We start from the raw sequence: 26,389 nt of genomic DNA on the forward strand, positions 1-26,389 counted from the left end.
GCGTTGGTCGCCCCAGTCGCATGGTCGACGGTGATCGCCCTGGTCTCCGGCCGCAACATTCCCAATACAATTCCCCGCGACATCTCCACCACTACCACCCTCCACCACCTCAACCTCGACGCTCGCTCACCCTGCGCCGCGCAGCTGTCGCTTCAATTCAGGATATGCTCGCGCCCATCTACGTCTCTGCCTGCCTCTCAGTCTGCCCTGCCACTGCTCCATAGCCGCGCATCCTGAGACGCCAGACCGAGTCCCTCGCACCCCCGAAGCCCCCATCGACCCACATCCGCAACCACCACGGCCATGAGACGAATCTCGTCCTTCAAGGAGCAGTACAGGCGAGCTTCGGCGCGTGCTGCTACCCCTCCGCCGCCTGTCTACGAGCCGCTGTCGCCCACGCTGCCGCCGACCGAGCTCTCATCAGCGCACCCCGCCGGCAAAGCGAATATCCCAACAGCGTCGCTGCCACCGGGCGCACACACTCATACTGCTCACATACAAACGCCTACTCTCGGGCAGAGTACGCGCGCGTCAGGGAGGCTGGCGTCGCCGGCGGTGACGTATGACCCATCCTCGCGATCTGTGCCTCCTTCGGCTGCTCCTCCGCAGCCGGCAACGCCATATTCTCTGGCGCAGGCATCGCCCATTGAGGCTCTCGCAGATGTCGCTGTGACGTCGCAGCATACCAGTCGGCCATTTGTTGAGCTGTCGCGCCATCCTGCATACCCAGCGGCATCGCCCACGACCCTCCCTTATCCGATCGCCGAACGCGCCCCAGCACACGCCTTCCCCAGAGAACATGCATATCCCTTCAACGAGCGGCCCGCAAAGAGAGCGCGTTCTGAAGTATACGGCTCTCCGCAGTATGACCAGTCGCAGTCAAGACCAGCCACGAGCCACATTCCGGGCTGGTCCTACAATGTCGAGCACATGGTGGACAATGGCAGCCGCATATACCAACCCCCCGGCGAACCTAACGACCGGCTTTCTGATGCACAGCTTTTGCTGGATTTTTTCAATGTTTCTACCCAGACTGCACATTCACCACCTTCAGTAGCAAAGCGGTGGAGCATCTCACATACAGCGCCGATGGAACACTCCCCAAGACAAATCCAGCAACTGGGTGAGCCTCCAAGCCCATTCACAGCGCCGCAGCCGCCGTCTATCGATCATTACCATCAGCACACGCAACCCCTCATAGATGCGAAGCACCCTTTAGGACAGCCGCCACACGCAGCCCAGACGGCTCCATCTACGCAGATCCACCCACCGACCGATGAAGCATCCAACCCAGTCGCACAGCCTGAAATACAAGGCCCCGTTCCTGCAGAAGAGCCCAAGGCAAAAAAACAACAGGGTTGGCCCAAAGGGAAGGCACGAGGCGGTCGCAGTAGCGCTAGCGCGACAGGTAGCAAACGAAAGAGGACGCCCAAGCCAAAGGGTGCATCTTCTGCAGGTGCTACCGGCCCTGCAGAACAGACTCAATCGCCTCCGAGCCTGCATGCTGAGCAGCCTGTCGCAGTTCCAGTCGAGAACTCTGCACCTCCAGCAGAGCTTGCCGAACCCGCGCAGCCCTCCCCCACACAAGCCCGCCGTCATTCCTTCTCCACATCCACTTTACCGAGCCCGATCGAGCCACCGCTCTCAGCCTCTTCACGCGCCAAGTCACTTCCTCTTGGTTCACAACCGGCTGCGCCTGCTTCTGTCGATGCACCTGCTGAGCCTGCAAATGCCCCAGTCGAACCCGAACTCATCTGCGCTTCGTGCAAGTCTTCCGAGTCGGTGGTCAAAGTTGGCGACGGCGAACAATGGATAGGGTGCGACGGCTGCAAAGAGTGGTACCACTACCCCTGCGCGGGGTTCAACAGCGAGCGAGAGGTCCGGGAGGTAAATAAATTCTACTGCGAGCCGTGTAGACCCAAGTTTGGTGAAACAACGAGTAGGTCTACCGACGCACATTGGGCTTATAGTTCTAACATGGTCCAGAGGTTCGTAAATCCGTCAGAGCCCACACCACTGTTGACTACGCTGGTCTAAACGAAGGCGTGCTCAAGACGTCAGACGATAACCCAGAACACCACTATATTGCAGCATTCAAGAACGGTGATATTGAGTTCACGCCCGAGACATTTGCGCGCGTGCCGGCACAGCTCATTACCGGTGACTTTCTTGAAAAGATGAATGGATTCAAAGAACCAATTGTCATTCCTGGCGATATGAACCCCCCACGAGGACTACGAACCGAAGATACCGATGAACAAAAGGATGAGCTCGCATCATACTTTGAATATGAAACAGTTGCAGACGATGGTCAGGACAGTCTCGATATGATTATTCCTAAGGGATTGACTGTTCGTCGCGTCGCAGAACTCTATGGTCCAAACGAGCCTGTGCCAGTAATTGATGTCAAGGCTCAGGAAGGCGAGGGCAAGAAGTGGACCATGGGAAAATGGGCAGACTACTACGAGCAGCAAGGAGAGAAACCTGTGCGGAACGTTATAAGCCTCGAGGTTTCTCGAAGTCGACTTGGAAAGCTAATCCGACGACCTAAAGCCGTCCGGGATATGGACCTGCAAGACTCCGTGTGGCGGGAAGATGACAAGGCCGCTCCACCGCCAGTGCAGTTCTACTGCCTAATGTCTGTTGCAGACTGCTTTACCGACTTTCACATCGACTTTGGCGGTTCTTCAGTATACTATCACATCGTTAAGGGAAAAAAGGTCTTCTTCTTCATTCCACCAACCAAGCAAAATCTCAAAAAGTACGAAGATTGGTGTCTCTCGCCTAATCAAGGCCACGACTGGCTCGGCAAGCAGGTCAAGGAGTGCTACCGTGTTGACCTGTACCCAGGAGACACGATGTTGATCCCCTCGGGCTGGATCCATGCGGTCTGGACGCCTGAAGACAGTCTTGTTATTGGAGGCAATTTCCTCACTCGCATACACTACGGCATGCAGATCAAGATTCTGGAAATTGAGAAGAACACCAAGGTCGCTTTGCAGTTTCGGTACCCTTTCTTCCAGAAGATTATGTGGTTGACCGTCATCAAATACCTAGAAGAGGACCCCGTTCCTGGTCCTGTCCAAGAACTCCTACAAAGCGGCGAGCAGTTCAAACGATCCACACCCATCTACTGCGAGCCTGATAGATTCGGACACAACTCACATCTTGGTGCACAAAATTACAACCGACGATACTACCCTAAGCATGAGCTGGAAGGCCTTACTGATCTTCTTAACTACATTTGGAGGACCGTTCTCATTACAGAGGGAAAGATTGAGGTACCACAAAAGACTCGAAGTGCAGTCAACAAATCGATACCCAAAGGTCATGGCGAACCACTTGCGCTAGCACGGCGATTTGCCATGTGGATTGCCTGGAAACGTGGAAACGAGACAATACCTCCATGGGCTTTCTCTGATGCTATACTTCCTGAGGTAACTGAAACTACAGAGAAGAAGCTTAGCGCTGCTCAAGTCAAGAGACTGGAGCGGGAGACGCTTCATGAAGCCCTACGAGCAACAGCAGAAAGGTCTTCAGCTCGGATCAAAGCCTCTGACGTGGTTCCAGAGCCTTCTCCTCCTGTGGAGATGGAGAGCTTCAACAATTGTGACATGGTACCAGTCACTTCTGGCCCACTGACGGGTTTTCTACGCCCATCCGCAAACAATCCGCACATCACAACGCCAAAAACTTCTCAGCTCGGACCCAAGCGTGTTGCGTGTGATGCTTGCAGGAAGCGGCGGATACGATGCAAACACAAGGACGAACTTATTGATACGTCAAAGCCCGGAATGCACACTATCGATCTTTCGGGATCTTATGGCATCTCGGTCAAACGTCGTCTGAGCGACCACTCCATCGCAGATAGTCTTTCCAACGCCCCCAATGGTCCTGTAAATGGTGGTCCTATCATGGCAGACGTAAATGGAGATCCATATGCACTCAAGTCCGGCAGAGTGAAGGCTTGTGCTGACTGTCGGAAGAGCAAGGTAAGGCTCGTCAAACCAATACACTACACACAACTGATGAATATAGCGTCGTTGCATACATGATGAATACGGCAACGTTGACCCGATCAAAGCCAATGAGATCCCCATCCCAAGGGGTTCCGCGTCCAAGAAACGACGGGTTAGTGACGAAGGCTCAGCATCAACGGCGAAGCGAATGAGACACGCATCATCATATGATGAAGAGTACATGAACGGAGACATGCATGCACGGCACTCCATGCCTAGTCAATTCAACGGTGGCTCATCTTTTCTCCAGGATATCGCCTACTCAGCTCAACAAGCGTTGGATCAGACACCCGAAAACGATGAACTCGTACCTGTTGATCCTGCTTTACAAGCATACACGAATGGGGACTACAGCAATATGAATGCAGTGACCTCGTACCACGGCAATGGAGATACGGTCATGTCGTCTGTCGAATACCAACCCGCTGAATCCATGCCTATGAACGGTGTCGAGTTTATACAGCACAGTGGCGAACCTCATGGTCCCAGTGTCGAAGCACTCACGCCTGGTCCAGTACCTCACAACGAAACTACGCACACACAGACAAATGGCTTCACATCAAAATCTGCGGCCGAGCCTCATGCGGTTCGCCATCTGTCATCACCGGTCTCAGCCGCCTCACCGACAGCCAATGGCTACAATCCGTACATAACCTCGCCCGCCACAAACAATTACAACAATTTCACCACAAACTCCGACTTCCCTCCCCCACCTGTCACGCCAACTGTCAACGCATACAAGGCAGCCCGTGCCCAGCAGCAATCTTCAGCCCGCAAATCAAGCCACACGCCCTCACGGGGTGGTCGAAACAGCAAGACACCAAAATCGACACCAGGCAGCAAGAAACATGAAAATAGCGGCAACGGCATCAAGCTTGAAAACGGCATGAGTATGGGTACAGGCATGGGCATGAATATGGGCATGCTGAACATGATTGATCCCAATCTAGACCAAGCGAGTTTCGATCTCATCAAGCAGCTCCAGCAAGAAGACCTGGGCTTGAGAAGGCGAAGTCGGTGATGTTGACTATGTCGAGATTGGCCGTACATTCTGACGGGTTCCTTTCTTTTCTTTTCGTCTTTTTCTGTATTACACTGTATATTTGTGCTCTGCTCTGCACAAAACCCACACATTAGGTTGGTAACCTTGCCTCTGCCTCTCTCTCTCTCTTTCTTCTTCACATTTTCATAGCTAAGCAGGACGACGAGAAAAAAAAAGGAGAGAGTGCAAGAAAGAATCAAAAGCGGGTCGGCTTCACCTGGCGTACTTTCTTTCATTCTATTATATTGGGTAGCATCTGGATTCCTACTTATTATGGATTTTTCTTGTTTTTTTGTGTTTAAGTCTCAAAGGTTTTGTTTTTCTTTTTCTTTTGCTTATACCCAATTGTCACTGGGAGAGTGTACTTTGCACACCTTGGCTTTTCTTCTTTTTTTCATCATCTTTGTATGGGCATGTGCGTGGGGGTTGGCAGGCGTTTTTCACACATCGTTTTCGATGAGTTTCTTGAAACCAGCATATGAGGACTATGCTGCGTTTCTTTGGTTTAAATGCTTTAGTCGCGGGTATAGAAATGCTTCTTTTCCACTGCCAGATTAGTAATGAAGATGTCTAGCAACAAAAAAACAAAAGATTGAGAACAAAAGATATGCTGTGCCTTGGTCAAAGTGACTCGCTTGTATACATGTTCAAGTTGTTCATTTCATTGGACGTGTCTATTTCATGACTGGTATAGTGGATACGTGGCAACTGATCGATGGCGGAAGTTGGATTTCTGCCGTGACTGCCATGGCCTAGAGACAAGATAGTTACTGCGGCCAAGATGCTCCTAGTCCAACGCGCTCGTAACGTTGGAGAACTCGCCCTTCTTGAGCTTAGTCTCCCAGAAGATGGGGTTCGTGTCATTGAATCCATGCTTGACCCATCCGTCTTCCTTGACGTGGTACAAGTTGATGAAACCTCCAGAGTATGCATCTCGGTGAGTAGCAGCAAGGATACTCCTTCGGCCCAGTTCGAGCGCCTCGTCATCCTCAAGGTCGTACTTGTATTGTGCGTCGAGCACACCGTATGCGAATGTCTGACCGGAACCGACACAGAAGAGGTTGCCGGCTAGACGTGTGCCATCACTGTCGATGTAGTAGAGGGCAGGGCCTTCCTGCGGGGTCACACCGGCACACATGGTTCCCTGTGGATGATTGTTAGGATTGGGTAAAAGAGGAGTGCAGAGTAACTCACCATACTCAGGCCCATGCCCTTGTATGAGTAGACCAAGTTGGCCAAGATCTTAGATGCCGCGGCGACAGAGATGCGGCGCTTGTGCCGCAGTTCATGGAGACGGCATTGCATTCCAAGGTATGCGAGCCAGTATTGGCAGTCCTACAACACGTCAGATTACAGCCTGTCCCGCACCATCGCCTTGATATGATAAAGTACGTACAGCAGCGCCACCAGCCATGGTTCCCAGCAAGCAGCTGTTGATCTCAATAACTTTCTTGACTGTCTGACTCGCTATCCAGTTTCCAGCCGTGGCACGCGAATCGGTGGCTACAATGATGCCTCCCTTGAAGCGGAAAGCAAGGGTTGTGGTACCGTGGGCGATCTTGATGGGGCAGTTGGGATTGGAGTAGTCGTCCGTCATTGCGCGGAGCCATGATGCTGACTATATCACTGTCAGTAAACATGCACTTTTTGGAATTGGTCTAGGGGTGTAGAGCACACCTGAGCGACGGGTGGAAGGGCAAACTTGAGGGATAGCTCTGGGGCGCCGCTGTAGAGCTGCAGCTGCTCCTCCTCGGACGGGCCCTCCTCCGTGTAGGCCGGTCGGCTATACTGCGACACTAATGAGTCCATGGCTGTGGCGACTGTGTAAACTGACGACTATCAAAGGGTATCGAAAATGTGATCGAGAAGTCGCAGTGGGGTGGTGTTAGGCTGTTTGGAGTGGTGATGTGAGCTCCAAGCTCCGGCGTTGTCGGGAATGCCAAGGCCAGCCGCGTCCTAGCTGTTGCCTTCACCACCCACCTCATCGCACCGTCTTCAATACCAGAAGCACTGTGGGCTGTATAGTTTCGGTATCGTTTTCGCATCGCCTGTGTCACTGGATACATCTGTACATAGCCATCACTCACCTATCTTCAGCCTGTCTTTTAAGCCGGTCCGATGTCATCCACATGGTTACGCCCGTTTCTGCCAGTGTAGGCACCCATGACGCAGAAGACTTGTTTTTTACGATATCATACAGCTCACATGGACAATACTGTGTCTTGCAAAACTAAAGAGAAGGAAGAAGGACGTAGTTGCTATGACGACACTCATCGCACCAGAGGCACGCGTACTGCACTACACGCCGACGTACTACCGCAGCGCGAGCTCACCTGTAAAGAAGGACAAAGCCAACGACTTATTTACTAAGTCAAATCCTGCCATATACGTCACCAGGATCCACAGGGTCCTCCGCCGCAAGGCGCAACAAACAAATGCTGTGGCTGAACCGTCACATGCCCGTCCGATTGAAACTCGAGGTCATCCAAGACAATGGCGGCAACCCACGCGCACATTTTCCGACCTCACCTCTTCTGTCACTCGCCCGCCACACTAGAACACATGTTTGCATCTACCCGTATGCAGGCACCGTCACTAATCATGCAGGCACTGCTTTTGCCCACATATGTCTTATTCGAACCCTGCCTTGCTTTCAGACGAGCCAGGCGCGTGGTAGCACCGTCTCGCGCATGCGCCATGGGGCTAGCGGGTGACTATTTACGGCACAACAGTCATGATAGTAAGTATATACACACAGAAGAAAGGACGCCAAATCAAGAGAGAGGAGTTGGTGAGAGAAGGTGGATATGATCATATGTACAGAACAGGTCGTGTGCCAGTCTTAGAATAAGTAAACCAGGTACTTCCCTTATTGTTGACAATTCTTCTTCCAAGTCTTCTGAATGCACCGTCCTCGCCATCCAACGCCTTATCCATATTATCACCCTTCTCGCCCCCCGTCATCACACATTCCAGCTTTTTCACAAACTGCATATCACCGCCTCGCACCACCCGCACGTCTACACCCTCTCCCACGGATCGACTCCGGGGTCGATATCACTGCACCCCGTCACTGTAGCAACAATGTGTTGGGTCACCCTCACCCCGTCCAGGGGCAAAAAGAAAGGCTACCAGCCTACCTCGGATTCCTCTTGTGTGGAGGACATCGTTCGCGTACATCATAACCCGGCGTCTCCACGCTTAACCAACGTGCGTATCAAGGCACCTAGTGTGGACGTCGAGGTAGACGAGAAACATACTCACGCACATGTCTATCCTCACTTGCAGCATCACCACCGACACCCGCATCTCCATCCACTACACATGCACCCTATACACGGCGAGCACCATCTCGGCGTTAGCCTAGGTCTAGGCCACCAGCACTACCGTGGCAGCCTCGACATGTCTGAGACCTGGGACCCCAAGCTACGAGGTCAAGGGCGAAAACGATCAATCCCATCGCCATGTCCGCCTCCACCGCCTTCAACATGTCCTCCACCAGAACCAGAACCAGAACCAGCACACCCTCCACCACCCTCTTGCTCCCCTTCCTCCTCTCCCCCTCCTTCAACAGCCCCAGCAGACACCTCGCCCCTCATCCCCCCCAGCATCCCCCGCGACCCAATCTACCACACACAAATCATTCAGCCCACCTCTCCCCGGGCCCGCGGGCCCAGCCCCAGCACCGTCCGCGAAACAACCCGCATAGCGCTGCGCACCAGCACCGCAACCAGCAGCAACCAGCCGCAGCAGCGGCGCCCCAGAAATAACCTCCGCCGAGTAGCAGGCTACCAGGTGCTAGGCCGCCAGGTCCCTTGGGACTGGGATTGCGTCAGTAGCACCGTCGGCGGTAGCAGCAGCAGCAATGCGGGAGGCGGCGCGACCAAAGGCAAGTGGGTAAGGCGAAAGAGTGGGGGAGCGGGACTCGTCTATCCGCCGTTTGGGGATGCGGAGAAGTGGATGTGAGATAGATTAGCAACCATTGAAAGAAAAAAACGCCATTAAAAGAGGCGCATTTTTTTTCATGCTTAAGGCCCCCCTTCTTTTTTTTCAAACTAGGCTAAAGCTAGTAAAGTTGGGGTTCTCGGGTTTTGATGCGCGCGCGGGGGAGGGGGGGAGGCGGGAGATGAAGGGAAGGAGGCGGGAGGCGGGAGATGATCATACACAACACCGACGAACTACGGCGACTTTCTCTTTCCCTCATTTCCTTTGTTTACAATTTTCTCTCTTGTTTCATTTATCAGCGATTTGTTAATTTTGTTCTTTTCTTCTATTTACTTTCTTTAAGTTTAATTTTGGGTGGTATATACATATGTTGCATTGCAATAAGATAATATTCCCCATAACACAACCTCACATGTAGGCAGCCACAGCACCCAAATACCCCCATTATTTATCGCTATTCAAAACTCCTCTCGTGTGTACCTTGCATCAGCTCTATTGTCTGAGGCATAGACTTTGCTCCATCGTGTCGTGACGCCTCTTAGGGGTTCTTGGATCTTGGCTCTGGGTCGTGTGTATGCCACGCCAGGATGACAAGACTTTGCACAAACATTTTTCTATTAACGACATACCTGCCTTGTTGGTGTGGCATAAAGCGATGCTATGCAAGCACCTCCTACATGAAGCAGCGCTAGCCCTACGGGCGCAGATCAACCGCATCCAGCCTGACAAATCCGCGCCGCAAAAACTCTTGTCTAGCGTTTCACCACATTGCCTCAGATTGAGGCCATACCTTGGCGGCTTTCGCCAAGTTATCGCTGACATCGTATGATTACACGCAGTAAGAAAGGGGACAGGCGGGGGAATGGGAGAGTGAGGTATCAAATGGAACAGGCTTTTTGCTTGTTTGTTCTTGCATGTATCGTACATTGATATCTTTGATTTCAATTCGGGGGTAAATAGGGGGTATTTTTGCGCTACAAAAAATATAGGATATCGGGACAGTATATGTTACAGGTAAATGCTCGCTATGCAGGTCGTCATGATGACAATGATCGTGGGTAGAAACATGAACAAATCAGAAATGAAGGTTGTGATGGAACCCGCGGAATACTTCCTGCCATCGGTTGAAAAGAAAGTGATCATCGAGCGTATATCTGCTAATGAGGTATTACGTTTTTGCGCGTATCTTAACAGCAGTGCGACAAGTCATCGGTTTGTACTGGAAATCTCAATATTTGTCGTCATCTCCCTGAATTCGGACCCCACGAGGGTCTTGTGCTGTCTGTCGGTAACGGCGGAGCATTGGAAGCACCGTTTCCAGCAGTGCTGTACCAATTGTTCACGCTGCTCCTTCGTTTGGTTCGCGTAGGTTGCCTGCTGAGGCCACCGAATCCAAGGACTTCGGGTCGGTCAAGATCGAATGGATCAGACTGTCGAATAGTTCGACGAGCAGGCGTAACCGGTGTGAAAATGTTGGTTGCAGGTCTACTCGGTCCTGGTTCTCCGAAAAGCAGGCCGGAATCACGGGTGGCGAAAGTTGAGTTTGCATCGAAAATAGCAGTCGGGTTAAAATTTGGCAACGCCATGGAAGACCGTTGACGGTGATGTTGTGGCAATACAGCCTGGTTTGGTAGTGGCGGTACATTAGGTGGGTCGTTAAACGGATTTGCTGTGGGGTAAAGAGACCATGTAGTACGCGAGCTCTGTCCCGAAATTGAGCTCATTGCGCGTTGGTGAGTTTGAGCTGGACCTCTCTCCCGCATTGGTGCGACTGGCGGTGGATCATAAACGGATGTGAATGGATCTCTTGGTTCAGGATCCGCAGTAGCTGCGGGGACTTGGGGTGTAGTGGGTGTGCTCCTTGGATCCGGGTTTAGTATCAAAAGTGGACGCATCTGCTGTGGGTCTGCGAATGGGTTCGGTGTCCCTGTATCCTCTGCGATGTCAGGAAATCGATAGGCAGATATACTGCTAGGCTTTTTGCGAAGTAGGTTCCTCTCGCTCTTCTTGCTTGATATGCTGCCGCTGGAACTTGCGCGCCTGTGTGGGTATGCACCTTGTGGCTCACCGTTTGACCGAATCCGTCCGTTAGAGTCTCTTGAATATGTTGAGTCCGCGCTAGCCTTTGGAACATGTCGTTGATAAGGGTTTTGGGTGGATCCGGTTTGGCTTCCTTTCAGCCTTGCAACAAATGCGCCTAGTCCAGTCGGTATTGTCCTGATCCTTGATAGCAAACTTGAGTCACTTTGCCTCTTTTCATTCCACCTCCTTGGCTTCAACCTTCGCTTACGAAGGACGAGAAAGAGCAGCCCAACAATCAGAGCAAGCGCCGCAATGCCTCCAAAAACACCGCCCAAAATACCAGCAAGGTTCACATTGGAATCCAGAGTCAAGGGACCATCATCATTGGAGGATCCCTGACCTGGTCCGATGATTCCATTAGACCCATCGTTAGACTCTCCCGCAGACCCTGCAAGTGGGGAGCCCGTCACCCGTGGTTGGCCTACAGTTGATGCAGTGATGGATGACTGTGGACTTGTGTCGGACTCCAGAGGAACTGCTGGATTTGTGTTCACAGAGACTGAAGTGCCCGATACAGTCAGCGCAGTAGGATTGGCTGGTGCGTTCGAAACTTCAACGGGTGATGGAGGAGCAGCTCCTGATGTTGGGTTAGAGTTTGTTGGTACGGAGTCAGGAGTGACAGATGGTGAATGACGATTGTTTTGTGATTCTTGTGTAGGGGCTGGTGCCACTACAGAAGCTTGCAAGGGCACTTCAAGCGTAGCTAGGGCTGCTACCGGTTGCTCCTGAGCAGCCGAAGCTGAGTTTGGAGACGGAAGAGCAAGTGGTACTACGCGCGCAGAGGATGATGTAAGGACTGTACTAAGCGTACCTGTCGACAATGTTCCTGCTACTGCATCCACTGTGGATGAGGTGGTAGTAGTAAGTGGTTGCTGTGGTGCCTGTTCCGGGGGTGGGGATGGTGCTGATGAGGGAGCCGGCGGCGATGGTGGTGGTGGCGGTGGTGAGGGCGGCTGTGATGATGGTGGTGGTGGTGGTAATGATGATGGTGGCGGTGGTGATGATGGTGGAGGAGGGGGAGGGGGAGGGGAAGAAGGAGCCTGAGCAGTGGTCGTCTGTATCTGCGGCGCTGGCTGAGGGGTTGTAGAAGTGGAGGCTATGGCCTGAGAAGAGGTCACAACGGCGGCTGAAGTTGTTGGAGTTGTGACTGCGACCCGGGCACGAGAACGCGTACACCGTCTCCCATTGACGGTCGTAATCGAGCCTGGTGGAGAGGCCATTCGAGCGTTAAGTCATAGAAAGACAGGCAGGGAAGGACGCAAAGAAAGAGATTAAGAGAAAAAAACACTAGGCGCCGCGGACGCTCTGCGCATGTTAACCCGGGAAATGGGGAATGTCACTGTATGTGGTAGTGGACGAATAATGAACAAAGAGAAAACGTTGTAGTAATTAGAAAAGCAGCCGGGTACTCGTCAACCGTTGGTATACCATGGTGCGCTTGTAGCTGTCTGAAACGCGGGCGGCTTCATGTCGCGCCTCGAACAGGACTTGAAGCGCCGTAGGCCTCGCAGTTCCTGAACAGCGGTAGCCTCGCCGTCTCAGCACAGCGACTAGCGATATGATGGGAGATGCTGGCAGCCGTCATAGCGGCCATGGCAATGGCTATGGCCATGTTAGCTGGCGATGAGAATTGCGGTGGAGGGGCAGAGGCAGAGGCAGAGGCAGAGGCGGAGGGGCAGAGAGAAAGAGGCGCCCCTGCCCCTCTCGCTGCGTAGTCGGTCAAGCGGCGGCTGGCGACTGGCTGTGCTTCCGCTGCTGGCACGTGACTAGCTCTCTCCCTCCACCACGGCAGCACGCTCAACCCAAGCGGCCATGGCATAGCACGCCTACTCCAGACAAGTCGCCGTTCGGCTTGCAAGCATCGTTGCCAGCACCTGCCCAACCGAGTCAGGCGCACCGGACGGCCTTCACATATCCACCGTCTTGGGGCCAGGTAGCGCCCACCACAGTCTTGCTGGTACCTGGTAGCCAAGCCAAGGATACGACGAGCATAGCAGCTGTCAGAAGCCGTGATCCGGGGTCCATTACTCCTCAAGGTGGCTTGGTATGCATCACCATTGCATGCCCGTCACCATCCATTGTCTGTGGCATGCACATGTGGAGACGCTGGTACCCTTGATGCGCACGTCCGGTTTAGGGATCCGCAGCCACTACTCCATTTCAACGTTGCCAACTCCTTGCCCTTCTCCTCCCTGAGTCGAGGGTCCACCGAGGCCCAATTGCACAAGCACACCACCATGTTCACCTTCAGCGGTAAGTATCGTCTATTTGCGTTCCCCTCCCTCCCAGCCGTTTCTTTAGGGGGGCTTCACGTGGGCGAATGCCGAGGCCCCGTTTGCATCAAACACATATCCCTCACCCAACAGCATTGCCCATTCATCTCGACACAACACCAAGCACTTTGTCAAGCCCAGTGTGTACGCCAACTTGTTTCCCACTCGCTCTGAACCTCTTCGGATGCCCGACTGCAAGTTGTGCTGCGCGCGCTCGTCTGTTTGTTGGACATTTCACACATGTTTCGTCTGAGACATGTAGTGCACGTGCAATATAGTCGCTGATACAGGGCTTTCTTCCATAGGAAACCTACTGGCGGGGCAGTATGACACGCAGAAACAGAGGTCCCCTCCACCGAAACCGACACCTGTCACGTTTCCTGCTCTCCACCCGCCCGGGCCGTCACCACAAGCACCACCAGCTTCGTGGTCCCAGCCAGGCGCCAGGATAAAGGACCATTTTCTGCGACTGAAGAAGCCCTCCGATGTCACTGAGGAAACCTTGGCCTTGCTAAACGTCACGTTTCAGCCAGAAAGCGACCTGGAAACATTCCTTTCGTCCCTGTCAAACAATGCAGAGTCGTTCTTGCCTCCCAGATCCTGGTTTGACAGTCCTGGAGAACAACTGTCAAATACTGCCACTCCCCCCAAACTTCTGAGCAATGGTAGAAAAGCACCAGAGCAGCGTGACTTTTTTGTCCGTTCAAGAGAATTGTTGTTCAATAACGCCGATGCCTACTCTACCCTCACACGCAAAGGGTGTGGAAGTCAACCACCACTTCGACTGGCTCATTTCCGGAAATTCTGGGAAGGACTTGATAATCTAGCCTACTATTGGGACACATCTTTGGACGAGTACCTGCCCCCACCTCAAGGAGCAAACAGTGATGAACGAACAGCCTCTAACCCCCTGTCGGGGTCCACTGATACCAATCCCCAAGAGGCCTCGGCTGAAACCGACCCGGAGAGGGTATCTGCACCAAAGTCAGAGCCCTGCATGCTTGGCACAGAAGAGCCTCGAAAGAAGGCAAAGGTGGGAGACACTAGAGGTGAGAAGCAGTCGATATACGTCCAAAATGACAAAGCTTCTGGAAGAGACCTGTCGAATGAATCGGCACATCCAGAACGCATACATCGAAACAACGTTGATACGCTTGGAACCCCAAGAGGCACTAACAAAAAGGCCGAGAACACGCTAGCCGACGTTCCTCGAGGCACCTATAGAGGCTATCGTATAGGCAATGGGGCTGGGATGCCTGATCAGTATCGGATTGAGTGCGTGCGTTCTTTCCTAGAGCCTATTACATGGGCTTTTGGTGTGACACTCTTTCCACATCGCCGCCCGCCTGTGCTCACAATCGAGCACATTCGATTTCCGGTCCGTATGAGCTCTGTAGCTTGGCGCGGCCCTCAAGACAGAATCAAGGCTAGGCAGGGTTGCCTGGAAGGTCCTGTACTAGGCATGCAGTGTCGAGCCGATGTTAACTTTGGAGCAACCGGAAAACTAGAAGCCCAGTCCACTCTAGATGCTGTAAGAGAGTTAGGGGGCCTGCTGTTGCTTGCACAAGAGAGAGCTAGAGAAGGCAAATGTGAGCAAAGAGCGGGTGAAGGCAAATGGTGGACGACAAAAGAGCGCTGGGGCGGAGGCCCTGGGGGCGAAGTTGGTGAGGCTATTGGAGTTGCTGAGATCCTTGAAAAGGACGCAGTTTCCAAGCCAGAAGAAAAGCCTGTTGAGAGAAATCGAGACGGGTCCAAAGCTCGTCGGAGGCCAACACCAGCTGAAGTCTGGAAGACACTGCGACCCGGAAATCCGCTTTGGGACCCAAAGGTCACATACGAGGCGATTGGCAAAGATAGGACCATCGCGTGGGACGATGTGGGTTCCATGTAACAGCTTCACAAGGTTCCATTCGCTAATCAGACACTCTAGGTATTCATGGTATCGTCATTGAACCACCACATCAGCTTGTTAAGGCTTCGCATACATCCAGCATATCTGGAGCTCATCACTGAAGGCAGACACCCTGTTGAAACGCCACCGGAATCTGACTGGTGCTCGCCAAAATTACAGAGAACAAGATGGTTCGACTTGTTCAACATTGAAGATCGCGCTGAAGCTATGAGAGGGGTTTGGGGCATCATGTCCTATCTCATGCGCACAGACAGCGCTGGCCATGGAAATGCTGGTATGAGTGAATGATGCAATTTTGTCATTGGTATGCCACATGTATACCGCTCAGATCGTCGAAGAGGTCGTGATACAGATTCAAGTGGAATGAATGGCAGACACCTTGTTGGGGGTGTCATCAAGCTCGGGAGGGGCACCGGAATTCTGAACCGGATTGGAATGTCACAAACTACTTGAAGGGTACGCCACATGCATCTAACACATTCTTCCAGTCTATAACGCTCTCCGTTCATCAATGTGAGACGTCGGCCTAGATCTTCAAGGACTAACGAGTGTTCCGTGTCACGATTTGTTCCAACGGTGTTAGCCGGCGTGTATGCTTCACAGATTATACTAATTCACCCAGGCTTAAAACGAAAGTTGAAGTTCTCTATCGTAAGAGTCATTGGGCAAAAGTACAGGAAAGAGGTAGAACAAGGTCACAAAAGTTGTGTAACTATGCAAGCACGACCACGATATAATTGGCCTGGCCCACGTGAAGCATTTCTTTGCACATCCGTTTGCGTGTAGTTGGCCGGTATCGATGCTTGCACAACTCATTGCGCAATCCTTTAGGCCAATCATTTCACTAAAGGGCAATGGCGTTGCTCATCAGCATCTACAAAGTGACTTTGGATCGTTCAGTATAACAGTGGCGTTCCTCGGCAGTCTGTGTTCCATAGGCGCCGTTGTAAGGCGTCTGTCAAACGATAAACTTTCTTGACCGCCTGTTGGTGGCTTGGAACGGAACGGACTGCAAAACAACCACGGTTATGGGTCAAGGTTTCGCCTGCACCAGCCCAGGCATCCTCAATGTCAGGCTCGTAGTATAAGCAGCGCTAAAAATACCAGGCTGCTATTGACTACAAAGTAAAACACACAGCAGCATATGTAAGTGACAGAGGTATCTCAATCACGCACTTACAACCGCACATCGTTACAGGCGCCTTTGCACAAGACTCGAGCAAACCAAGAGGTGTGATAGGTCATGATACAGCACCTATTACAGCTGCTTCTGTCCAGACCTTGCTCTACCTGGTTGTCGGCCCGTTGATGTGGTGCAACTAGTCTGAATCTTCAGTAGGCATTCACATGCCAGGTTGACGACAAGATCAGAAGTACCCATGTATCGATGCATCCTCGCAAAGGTCGTAATGTCCGTGGGCCTGATCTCGATCGTTCCTTTTTCATTGAATGACCAAAATAAGCTTAAAGTTTAATAATCATACGGAACAGTGATATGGTAAGCAGGTTGTCTGTCCAGAAGAGGATGACATAGGATGTATACCGATATGGATCAGAATAGAGCACCCACATCTGGAAACATTCCACTAGATGGTCTCTAACGGACGCCACCAGTAGGAGTAACAGTGGCTTGAAAGCCTACGACAAGGAGTGCAGACTGGACGGTCAGCAGCCCATCGTTTTCTTCGCACACCCATTTCGTCTCTCGTCGTCTCCAATTACTATTCACGGCTCGTCGTGCGTCGCTAACCCGCCGTTTAGTCTAGTTGAGTATATAAAGTTCCATCGCATGCCTGAGCCAACAAATCTAGTATCCAGAAAATAAGCCTTACTTTGCTTACCAAATTTCCCAACCTTGCAAGTCCGTTCATACTAGCTTCCAAACCGTCAGCACCGCACGGCTCAGTCTCATTTTCCCTTACACATCAACACCTAGAGCTTATCTTGCTCTACTTCTAGTTAGAAGGCCAACTTCAGCCTCGTTTTTTTTTTATCCACCACACAACGGGCTTCCTGGAGGCAGGACGCCGCAAGATTTACCTCCCATGGTAATCTATATCAAGGCCGTACCTCCCACCCATTTCAACACAACATCATCGTCAACGCACCACTACCCCTTCTCCCATACTCTAGCCTCTTCTCCAATCCTCCTACAAACCTTCCCTACAAACCCAACCCATCTCTCCACAATGACAATCCTCACAAACTTCCTCCTCCTCCCCCTCACCCTCCTCACCACCCTCACCACATCCACTACCGCCCAAACCCCCAAATCCCGTACCCTCCACCCAGAACTCAACGCCGCCCTTCGCACCGCCGCCACATCCTTTGACCGCGCCGCCCTCCTCCCAAACAGTGCAGATTGGACCTACGACTTCACAAAGCACCCCAACTACGACTCCCCCACCGGCGCCGTCATCAACGCCGACGCCGCCACTTTCCCGGCAGTCACGGGCCTCGGATCAAGCGTCGCACTCCTCAAGTTGGCCCCCTGCGGCATGCTGCCCCCGCATTTACATCCCCGGGCTACCAACATTGTTACTGCCATCACTGGCAACACGACCACGTGGATGATTGGCGAGAACGGCGTGGGCGTCAGGAGAGTCGAGTTGCTGCCGATGATGGTGACGGTGTTTCCGCAGGCGAGTTTGCACATGATGCAGAATAACGGTATGTTTCTTCTTTTACTTCCCTTTTTTCGTCCATCCACTTGCCTCCGATTTTCTACTAGTTTGCTTTAATGATGATGTTGTTGTTGTTGTTATATTTGGCAGTAATCTACTATTACATACTTCCTAATCAGGAAAACTCTCTTTTTTTGGGGGCGGTAAAGCTGGTTGGTGGGGGTGGTTTACTCATCCACTCACCCCCCCTTCCCCATCAAGGAAGAAAACATTGCACTAGTTCTTTTTATATTTACTAATACCCCAAATATAGACTGCGAGCCCTCCCTACTCATCTCATCGCTTAATAGCGATGACAGCGGTACTCTGAATATTCTGCCTAGCTTGTGGTCTGTACCACAAGATATCATCGGTGCGGGCTTCGGCAATGATGCGTTCAACGCGGCGGATGTAGGCAAGGATATTCCTGCTGTAGGTACGGGTGCAATTATCGGGAGTGCGGAGTGTAAGAAACGGTGTGGTATCTCAACTTGAGTATGAAAAGGGGAGTGGGTAGATGTCTATGCTGAAGCACAGGGGGAAGGGGTTTTGGATGGAAACATATGTTGTGGGAGTTTTGTGTTGTCTTCGTTCTTTTCATGATTTTTTTTTTTCACTTTTTAGGTTCTGGAAACAAGTGCTGTTGTTCTTCGTTGGGGAAAAAAAGGAAAAAAAAAGTCAATGCAATGCCGCTGTTCCTTTGTTCGGGAAAAAGAAAGATCAGTAGAGTGATGATGCTATCGGAACCTTTTTTGGGGCGGCTTGTTTCTTCTTTTGACGCTCAAAACGGTTATGTGGCGTTTTGACGCAAGAAGCATGGAACGGCCCTGTGATGAAAAAAACAACAACAATGGCGATGAAGAGAAGAAGAAGATTACATACCACTTACCAAAACCAGGATTTCCTGCTTCTTTTCCGTGTTTCTATTCTGAATCTCCATTTACCACCCAAGCATACCTGACATCCCTACCCTCGCCATCCTCTCGCATCCCACTATAATCAGCAATTTCCTCATTCTAGTTGAGACACTTGACTTGATATAGAATTGCCTAGTACTGAGCTCGCCGGGTCCACATCCGTTGTGTTATGAGGATAGAATGTGTGTTTCAGAGTTGCTAGAGGTAGCGAAAGGCGAGGCTGATATGGCGCTGCGCGGTGAGGTTTAGTGTTTTAGAGTGTAGGAGTCTTAGGAGAGGGTGCATTTGTTGATGTGCGTTATTTGTAAGTGACAAACATGAGTAAATACCGAGAATGGTTAGTGTGGAGGACATGGTTACAGTTTCATTTACGGGGTATCAGGTTGTATCGTATTGAGCGTATATTGGTAAATCTTGCTTACATAGTAGTCTACAATGAGCTCATTGGAAACGGAACAAAACTGACCACATGAGTCTGAGCCATCTGTTTCAACAAAATCGCACAACTACCTCTGGCGGACGACATCGGACAGTATCAAGACAATTACCGTGTCCTTGTCTGAGCCAGTTGAAAACTGATCTACTCGCCCCCCCCCCTGTTCTATGTCCACATTAATGTTACATCGCCAAAGGAAAGGTCCAGCCTCGCTCTTCACGCTTTCTTCGGACAGGGGGTTGAGCCATTTCAGGCATTGGCCCGTCTGGCACCGTACCCGCCGTGGCTTATCTGTGCCGAGACGGTCTAGGTACAGAGCAAATGCGTCAGCAATCGAACCATTAACACAAAAGCCCGTGATTTATATTCCGCCCCCACAATGCACATAGGGCTGATAAACCCATATGCAGTAGCCTGCACGTAAGAATGTGAGTGAGACCAAGTTTTTTGTCATACACCCACTAGGCCAAATTCCGACCGGCCGCGGCTCGGCATCAATCTCCATAGTCAGACTGCCACCCGAACGGATCGGAACGTGTTGGTCGCTTCTTTTTCATTTGTGTTTCAAGGCCATGCCCTTCAAGTCGCTTCTCCTGAGGTCCTAAAATTGGAGAAAGCAAGACCTGGTCCTTCCCCAGAAAGTTTAGAAGACATATGAGTAATGACTTCGTCTGACCAACGAAATGCATCCACCTGCTGATAGTCAAGGAGAGAGTTCAACCCTCTGACGATCCACTCTTTGACATCCTGAGCGCAAAACTCATATGCAACGACAAAACTAAGGCCCGTGTGAAACGCACCTATTGGCCTACTAGCCCAGGCGTCTTCCCATGTCTTGCAGATTTCGAGAGCAATATACTGGCATTCAAATTGCATCTCGTATACGCTTCGATCGAAGGGTGGCAGGAGTCGCATTAAAATCTTGTTCGTCAGGATAACGACGGACCAGAAGCAGTTGTATGCGGTCATGTCCCGCCAATGGTTGAAGTGGTATATTGTGCGTACAGGGCTGCCCCTTTCGCTGGGTTCTCTCTCGGATGCAACGGTCCCGTTTCTGAGTTTCGCATCCATGTGTTCGCCCAGTGTACGAAGGGCGTCCTTGAGGTTGCGTACCTTTTGCAGTAAGGCAGCACGTGCAGGATCGTATGGACAGGCATATGAGCTTGGATCGACCGGATAGGACGCATCGATGGGCTGTAATTCGTCCAGAAATTCCATGTCATCAAAGGATCCTGAGGAGAAGTCAAGTGACGGGGGAGTCTCGGATGAGGACTTTTGCGATTGACCACTCGAGTCAAAATTGAGGCCCGAGGTGCGTGAAAGTTGAAAGACACGCTGGTCACCTAGCTCTTTTAGCTCGTTGAAGATACCTGGCAACTCTGCCATATATTGCATTAAATCGGTATTCAAGCAATCATCGAATCCGAGTCCCGTCTTGTCAAAAGCTATCTCTCGCCAGCCGGGTGAGGCAAGGAAGCATGGTTTCCGTTCGTACATGCAAGTAATAATCTGTACACGTGTCAGCTGAAAATACGATGTGTCTCGATTGGAGTTATGGGATAAAGTGGTTCTGTCCGTGGATTATGGAGGTCGACATACGATTCCGCCTCGATTGAAGCGTAGCATCTCCTTTGTAAAGGTGTCATGATACCTTCCGGGACCTTGCAGTTCCATCAATCGCCCAGCGCCTCCTACATGGGTCAAATATCGATTTCCCGTCCTGGGTCCTGCAAACGCCTGGTGATGTAAGTATGGTTACGAAGATAAAATCTGACCAAGCAGATCTTACCTCAACCAAACCCAAGAGTATCGATGCGCAAAGTGTCTCGGATGACAAACCGAGTTGTGGATGCTCGAGACATGTTTGTAGTGTCTTGATGGCTCGGATATAGAGTTCAGGAGAAACGATCTCATTTGCTGCCTTTTTGTAGACCAACGATGTGTGGACATTGACGAGTACAGTAACGGCGGCGTCAAGCGCAGGATTGTGTCCAATCCTAGCCGGGACTTCTTGGATGAAGGATCCAAAGACGGACATTCGATGTCCAGCACTCCCGGTTCTCGTAGCTGCGATCAAGGCATGCGCGAGCTGCTGATCTTGTGATGGCGACGGGTGTCTCGGGAAGGGTGACTTGGGCGGGCTGAACCCTGAGATTGAGCGGGGTGACCTTTTTCGAGGTGTCGAACCGCTGGGCGAGATCCTGAACTTGTGGACCACTGAGCCATTTTTGGCGAACTTCTCGTTCAATTGCGTCAAGCGGTTGTGGCCTTGATCTGTGGATTTTTGTGAATATATGGCTTTGTTTTCGATTAGTATAGCATACCTGGCGGTGCACTGGATTCATCGCCAGCGAACCCTGCAGAGTTTGCGTTGAACCTGGGACCGAGGTCTCTGAAGGTGTGTCGAGCTGGGGGACCTGGGCATGACTTGCCGTTCTTTTGGCAGTTTACGCAAGCTGGCCAGGTCTCATCTTGTTCATCATTAGCCAGGGTGCTCGAGTCGGGCCCAAGCCATGGAGCTAGCCTTACCGCACTCTAGCAATAGTCAGAAGAAGCCCGCGCGGAGGAGAGATCCGGCGACTTACTAATTTTCCTTTTCCGGCAGATGAGGCACCCCGTGCTTTTGGGGACGCCGACCATACTTTGCAGCTGGCGCACCTGTCGAGGACTGGGAACACGTCGGGTCAGTAATCCGATGGGTGGTGGGATGCAGCCGTGGAATTAATAAAGACATGAGAAGGTGAATTCAAAGCATTCGCGGTCGACGCACATGAATAGCCATCTGTTGGTTGGACGATGCTGTGTATGAAGTATGCGGGATGTCCGTATCCACTACGCTTCTTGGACAAGCTTCCACATTGTGGCTGCGGGCAGGGCTTAGTGCAACAGGGCTGGGTTTTCACATCCCGGACTGGCGGTGGGCGTTTGGTGGAAGATGAAGCTTGCCGACTCACGTGTTCGCAGCATGAAGCCCAAGGGGGCTAGGCCTGACGCGTATACGACCGGGGCGCGATTGATTGGCCGGGCTGGATATGACGTTGGGGAGACAGAGAGTGGTCTCGGGCAGTGTCGTGACTGCGACGAGGCTAGAAGGACGGCCGAAGACGGTGCGTGAGCCGGTCAGATGGCCTGTGTTCACTGTAGTAGCAAAGTGTGGACGAACGACGGAAGGCCCGACTGCAAGGGCAGCGACAGCCACAGCCAAGCCCACATGCCCCAGACACCAACCGCAGCACACCCTATGGCATCCCCAAGTTCGTGGTGAAGCCTTCATACACACAGACATGCCCACTCCCGACCGCTCGGCTTCTCCGCTGGCGCCCCGTCTGGCTTACCGTCCCCTTCCCCGCTGCTAGAGCCCACACTATACGATATACATGGACCGCAGGCCATCATCTTGTGACTCCCACACCGTACAAGATCGTCGCTGTTCCCCCGCGCCCAAGGCGGACATGGACGACCATGGCAAAAGGAGCTCCATATGCTATTCGCGCGGAGATATATGCTCAAAGCCACCACCGGTTCCAACGTCCGCCACTTTACCGACGGGCATTCCGGCCGCCACAGGCGCAACCAGAGTGATGTAAGAGGGGCCCTACTGCCGCTTGTAGGGCTGATAAGATATCTGCAGCCTAAATCTGCAATTGAGTGGCAGGTACGAGCCCTCTATGCGCTGTCTGCCAGCAATCGTGGGCCATCGGTGTGCATTGAGGCGAAGTACAGTGGTAGCTATAGGCACGTCTAACTAACATCCTCCACCGCCGCATACTACAAACCTCGGTTTGCGTACGGCGTATCGCTACTCCAACGGTTGAACCGCGCTCGTGATCCGGAAAGTCTGCCTACCCTATCCGCGGGAGGATCGTGGCAATGTCTAGTCGCCTTCGCCGTCGCCATTGCAAAACTCCTTATTCCCGGCCTGCACACAGCCCTACTCCTGTAGCACGCAGTTCAAAAACCGGCCATATCAGTGCTATACGCTCCAAAGGGCCGATTGTGACAAACAGACGCTATCGTATGCAATGGTTGCATTTCGACCACATTTCAGCTAGAAACTAATATCGCTGTCTCACTTCTGGTCATTGCCGATTCTACTAGTACATGGGGCCTCGCCGCAGCATTAGCGCCCAAGGGATAAGCTTGCTGACCTTCCTCCAAGTGACCCACCAATAACTATCATCCAGTAGTTGCAGATTTAATTTACTTAAGGCAGGGGTTTGAGCATATTACAACCATGACTTGTAGCATCCACACACACAGGGGCCTCTTTCTGATGGCAGTATACCCACTCTTTCCCTATGTATTGTATTATCTAGCGAATTTGCTGTGCTCATTAAGCTGTATAGATTCCGACAAACCATATCGTGACTGAATCGACGCTTCCAAAATCCCAACCCAGGGTATCCTCACATATAAAACTATCCACGCCCTACGAGATCCATGCACTGAATACGCCCCTTTCAAAACTAGCTAGTCCAGGCCTTATTCAAAAGACTAGCGAGAAACATACACTCGAGCCGAGCCTTTCGCTGCAGCCAAATACCCCCACATGCGTCATCCATCTCGTCGGTGGCGGCGGTAAGCAGCCCATGTGCTTTTGTGCTTATTCTTCCATGTCATCCTCCTCTTCACTCTCGACCTTCTTCTTAGCCGCCCTTTTGCTCTTGGGCTTCGCGTCTTTGGCCGTCTTTCTTTGTACTTGGTCACCAACACGCTCGCGTTCACCAGCACCTTCATCTTGAAGACGTGCACTCAGTGTCTTGAACTCCTCAGAGTCGATATCCATGCCAACAAGGCTTTCCAGCATCTTGATCTCCCGGGCCCAGACACCCTTGTCCTCGACCTTCTTTCCATTCTTGTCAGTCACGTCGATTGGTGTCTCGAGAACCATAGGAAGACCATGAAAGCGCTCATCATTCATCAGGTTATGGAAGGATTCGAGCCCGAGATAGCCAGTGCCGATGCGGGCATGAAGGTCACGGTGACTTGACAAAGGAGCCTTACTGTCGTTGATATGGAAGGCCTTGAGATAATCCAAACCAATCTCCTCGTCAAACTTCTTCATTGTTTCGGCGTATGCTTCAGGAGTGCGGAGGTCATAACCGGCGGCGAAAACGTGGCAGGTATCCAAGCAAACCCCTACACGACTCTTGTCATCGACAAGCTTGATAATGGCTGCGAGGTCTGAAAAGGTGCCACCAATGGTATTGCCAAGGGTTGCCATGGTTTCAAGAACGGTAACAACTTTGCCAGTCTCCGGGTCTGCATGTGCCTTGTTGAGATTCTCAGCAATGATCCGGATGCCTTCTTCGTGGGTGGTCGCGTTAGCATTGCCTGGGTGAAAGTTGTAATACCGAATGCCTAGCCTATGGCAACGCGTCAAGTCATTGAGAAAGGAGTCATAGGCCTGTTTCTTGCGCGCAGGATCCGGGTGTGCGAGGTTGACCAGGTATGATCCATGAGGTAAGCAGCACTCTGCGGCGTCTATGCTATGGTCTTTGCACCACTGGACGAAGAATTGTGCATGCTCTGGGTCCATATCGACCGTTTCCCACTTGCGTTGATTCTTCATGAACATGGCAAAAGCGTTACCACTAGCAACATCAGTTCTACTCATATACAGTATGTGCCTCCATAAAGGGTAACTTCTGAAGCGCAAAAGGTAGTGTACTTACCCAATATGTACGACGTTGATAACAGCATTGTGTACGCCTAAAAGGGGGTTCGGTCCATATCAGCCAGTGTTCTAAGGGAAGCAAAATAGATGGGCATAACCAACCTCCTGCAATGCTCACGTGGGCGCCAACTCGCAGCTTGATATCCTTGGTACGCTCTGCTATTGGTGGTAGAATCTTCGCGGGCTTGGCCTTGGATTTGGTGACCTTTTTAGGTTTGTCTTCATCGACGTCTTCAGCCTTCTTTTTCGTAGATTTAGCAGTCTTCTTGGTGACTTTATTTTCTTCAACTGTGTCGTCCTCATTGGGATTTGCCTCTACTGCGGCTTTCTTCAGAGTACTGTGCTTTGGTTCTGTCGATGACTTGGCGTCTGCATCAGGCTCTTGGGCAGCCACCTTCTTGGTTCTTTTCGAGGCTTTCTTAGGCTTGCCTTCGCCGTTGTCACTTTGTTGATCGCCCATCTCGTCATCAGTTTCCTGCTCATATTTCACCCTCTTCGTTGCACGCTTGCTAGTTCGAGGTGAATTGGAGGCAACTGTAACAACCTCCTCTACCTCGGTGTATTGAGCTGTAGCCCTTTTTGTACGCGAAGTTGTCTCCACCTTTCTCTTCTTGCCATTTTGTGTAGACTGAACGGTAGTAGCAGATTCGGTCACTATGTTTACTTGATCAGAAATTGATGAGAGTGAGGAGCCAGAAATGGTACCTTCGAGTGGCTTGGCCATGATGTGTGAGGCTTGGAGGTTATTGCCAATTGTAGTCGGAGTTTGTGAGCAAGCAAAGGCTTTTGATATTGTGGAGAAAGGACTGAGCACTTCTCTAATTTTATGATGTGGCAGACTGGTGATTTGAGCAAAAGAAGCGAGTGGTAATGAGCGAAAGCGGTAGCGACAGGGTGAATAGCTCAATGGGCCCCTGAAAACATTTGCGGACCAATTTCCGGATGGTCGGCCTGGGCGTGTCGAAGCGGGCTGTGCCTTATCAAAGACAGATACACGTGGTTTTTCGCGTAAAGACGGAGTCTGGGTCCAGCAATTGCTATCTGTGTCCAGCAAGGTGAAGTAGAGGCGCGGCTTTGACAACGGCTGGTGTAGTAGAGAGCGAGTATATCCAAAGACTGCAAAAGAGCGACAGCGAAGAGAGTATAAAACAAAATTTTCTATTTTCGCACACTCTACCCTCATATAGAAGCAATGAAGGATGTGAAAATCTGATGCAACTGTAGAAGGAGAGATGCAACAGACGTCATGAACAAGGGACGCGTTCAGTAGAAACGCGGGCTCACATGCGCTGCTTAACCCCGTGTTAAGTCCGCAACACCCAAAAAATTATCCCCACATCCAACAACCGACACCGACTTGTCACCAGCAGCGTCACATCCTCACGTCTACTAGAGACACCTGGGAAACCAGAAAACTTGTTTC

At 51.7% G+C, this 26,389-nt stretch overlaps 8 protein-coding genes across 8 annotated transcripts; 4 read left to right on the forward strand and 4 right to left on the reverse strand.

The window, feature by feature from the left end:
- Positions 1-303: 303 nt before the first annotated feature.
- PSV08DRAFT_376427 (uncharacterized protein) lies at positions 304-5,226 on the forward strand (the record flags this gene model as incomplete). The annotated part of the gene is made up of 3 exons (XM_014218492.2): positions 304-1,939; positions 1,987-3,992; positions 4,039-5,226. 3 exons carry the CDS (start codon positions 304-306, stop codon positions 5,038-5,040), a joined length of 4,644 nt encoding a protein of 1,547 aa, XP_014073967.1. The 3' UTR covers positions 5,041-5,226.
- A 452-nt stretch (positions 5,227-5,678) lies between these two features.
- PSV08DRAFT_258231 (nucleophile aminohydrolase) lies at positions 5,679-6,948 on the reverse strand. Its single transcript, XM_014218491.2, has 4 exons — positions 6,739-6,948; positions 6,458-6,679; positions 6,256-6,396; positions 5,679-6,205 (listed from the first exon to the last, which is right to left on the reverse strand). The coding sequence occupies exons 1-4, from the start codon at positions 6,868-6,870 to the stop codon at positions 5,849-5,851; spliced, it is 852 nt and encodes a 283-aa protein (XP_014073966.1). The 5' UTR covers positions 6,871-6,948; the 3' UTR covers positions 5,679-5,848.
- A 1,197-nt stretch (positions 6,949-8,145) lies between these two features.
- On the forward strand, positions 8,146-9,027 carry PSV08DRAFT_346386 (uncharacterized protein; the record flags this gene model as incomplete). Its single annotated transcript, XM_066092780.1, has 1 exon — positions 8,146-9,027. The coding sequence occupies one exon, from the start codon at positions 8,146-8,148 to the stop codon at positions 9,025-9,027; it is 882 nt and encodes a 293-aa protein (XP_065949999.1).
- Positions 9,028-9,886: 859 nt separating this feature from the next.
- Positions 9,887-12,308, reverse strand: PSV08DRAFT_193331 (uncharacterized protein; the record flags this gene model as incomplete). Its single annotated transcript, XM_066091991.1, has 2 exons — positions 9,887-11,969; positions 12,207-12,308. 2 exons carry the CDS (start codon positions 12,306-12,308, stop codon positions 10,248-10,250), a joined length of 1,824 nt encoding a protein of 607 aa, XP_065950000.1. The 3' UTR covers positions 9,887-10,247.
- A 974-nt stretch (positions 12,309-13,282) lies between these two features.
- PSV08DRAFT_406668 (uncharacterized protein) lies at positions 13,283-15,561 on the forward strand (the record flags this gene model as incomplete). The annotated part of the gene is made up of 3 exons (XM_014218487.1): positions 13,283-13,341; positions 13,667-15,237; positions 15,292-15,561. The coding sequence occupies exons 1-3, from the start codon at positions 13,326-13,328 to the stop codon at positions 15,559-15,561; spliced, it is 1,857 nt and encodes a 618-aa protein (XP_014073962.1). The 5' UTR covers positions 13,283-13,325.
- Positions 15,562-17,462: 1,901 nt separating this feature from the next.
- Positions 17,463-18,431, forward strand: PSV08DRAFT_242810 (RmlC-like cupin domain-containing protein; the record flags this gene model as incomplete). Its single annotated transcript, XM_014218486.1, has 2 exons — positions 17,463-17,943; positions 18,211-18,431. 2 exons carry the CDS (start codon positions 17,463-17,465, stop codon positions 18,429-18,431), a joined length of 702 nt encoding a protein of 233 aa, XP_014073961.1.
- Positions 18,432-19,868: 1,437 nt separating this feature from the next.
- Positions 19,869-21,971, reverse strand: PSV08DRAFT_376446 (uncharacterized protein; the record flags this gene model as incomplete). Its single annotated transcript, XM_014218485.2, has 6 exons — positions 21,875-21,971; positions 21,819-21,824; positions 21,614-21,760; positions 21,079-21,563; positions 20,889-21,026; positions 19,869-20,798 (listed from the first exon to the last, which is right to left on the reverse strand). The coding sequence occupies exons 1-6, from the start codon at positions 21,927-21,929 to the stop codon at positions 19,869-19,871; spliced, it is 1,761 nt and encodes a 586-aa protein (XP_014073960.1). The 5' UTR covers positions 21,930-21,971.
- Positions 21,972-23,523: 1,552 nt separating this feature from the next.
- On the reverse strand, positions 23,524-26,149 carry PSV08DRAFT_214068 (xylose isomerase-like protein; the record flags this gene model as incomplete). The annotated part of the gene is made up of 4 exons (XM_066092111.1): positions 23,524-24,937; positions 24,965-25,001; positions 25,069-25,620; positions 25,672-26,149. The coding sequence occupies 4 exons, from the start codon at positions 26,147-26,149 to the stop codon at positions 23,893-23,895; spliced, it is 2,112 nt and encodes a 703-aa protein (XP_065950001.1). The 3' UTR covers positions 23,524-23,892.
- Between the last annotated feature and the right edge of the window lie 240 nt (positions 26,150-26,389).

This window comes from Bipolaris maydis, assembly GCF_028858645.1.
Source record: "Bipolaris maydis strain C4 unplaced genomic scaffold PSV08scaffold_1, whole genome shotgun sequence".
In the NCBI taxonomy this organism is placed as follows: Eukaryota; Fungi; Ascomycota; class Dothideomycetes; order Pleosporales; family Pleosporaceae; genus Bipolaris; species Bipolaris maydis.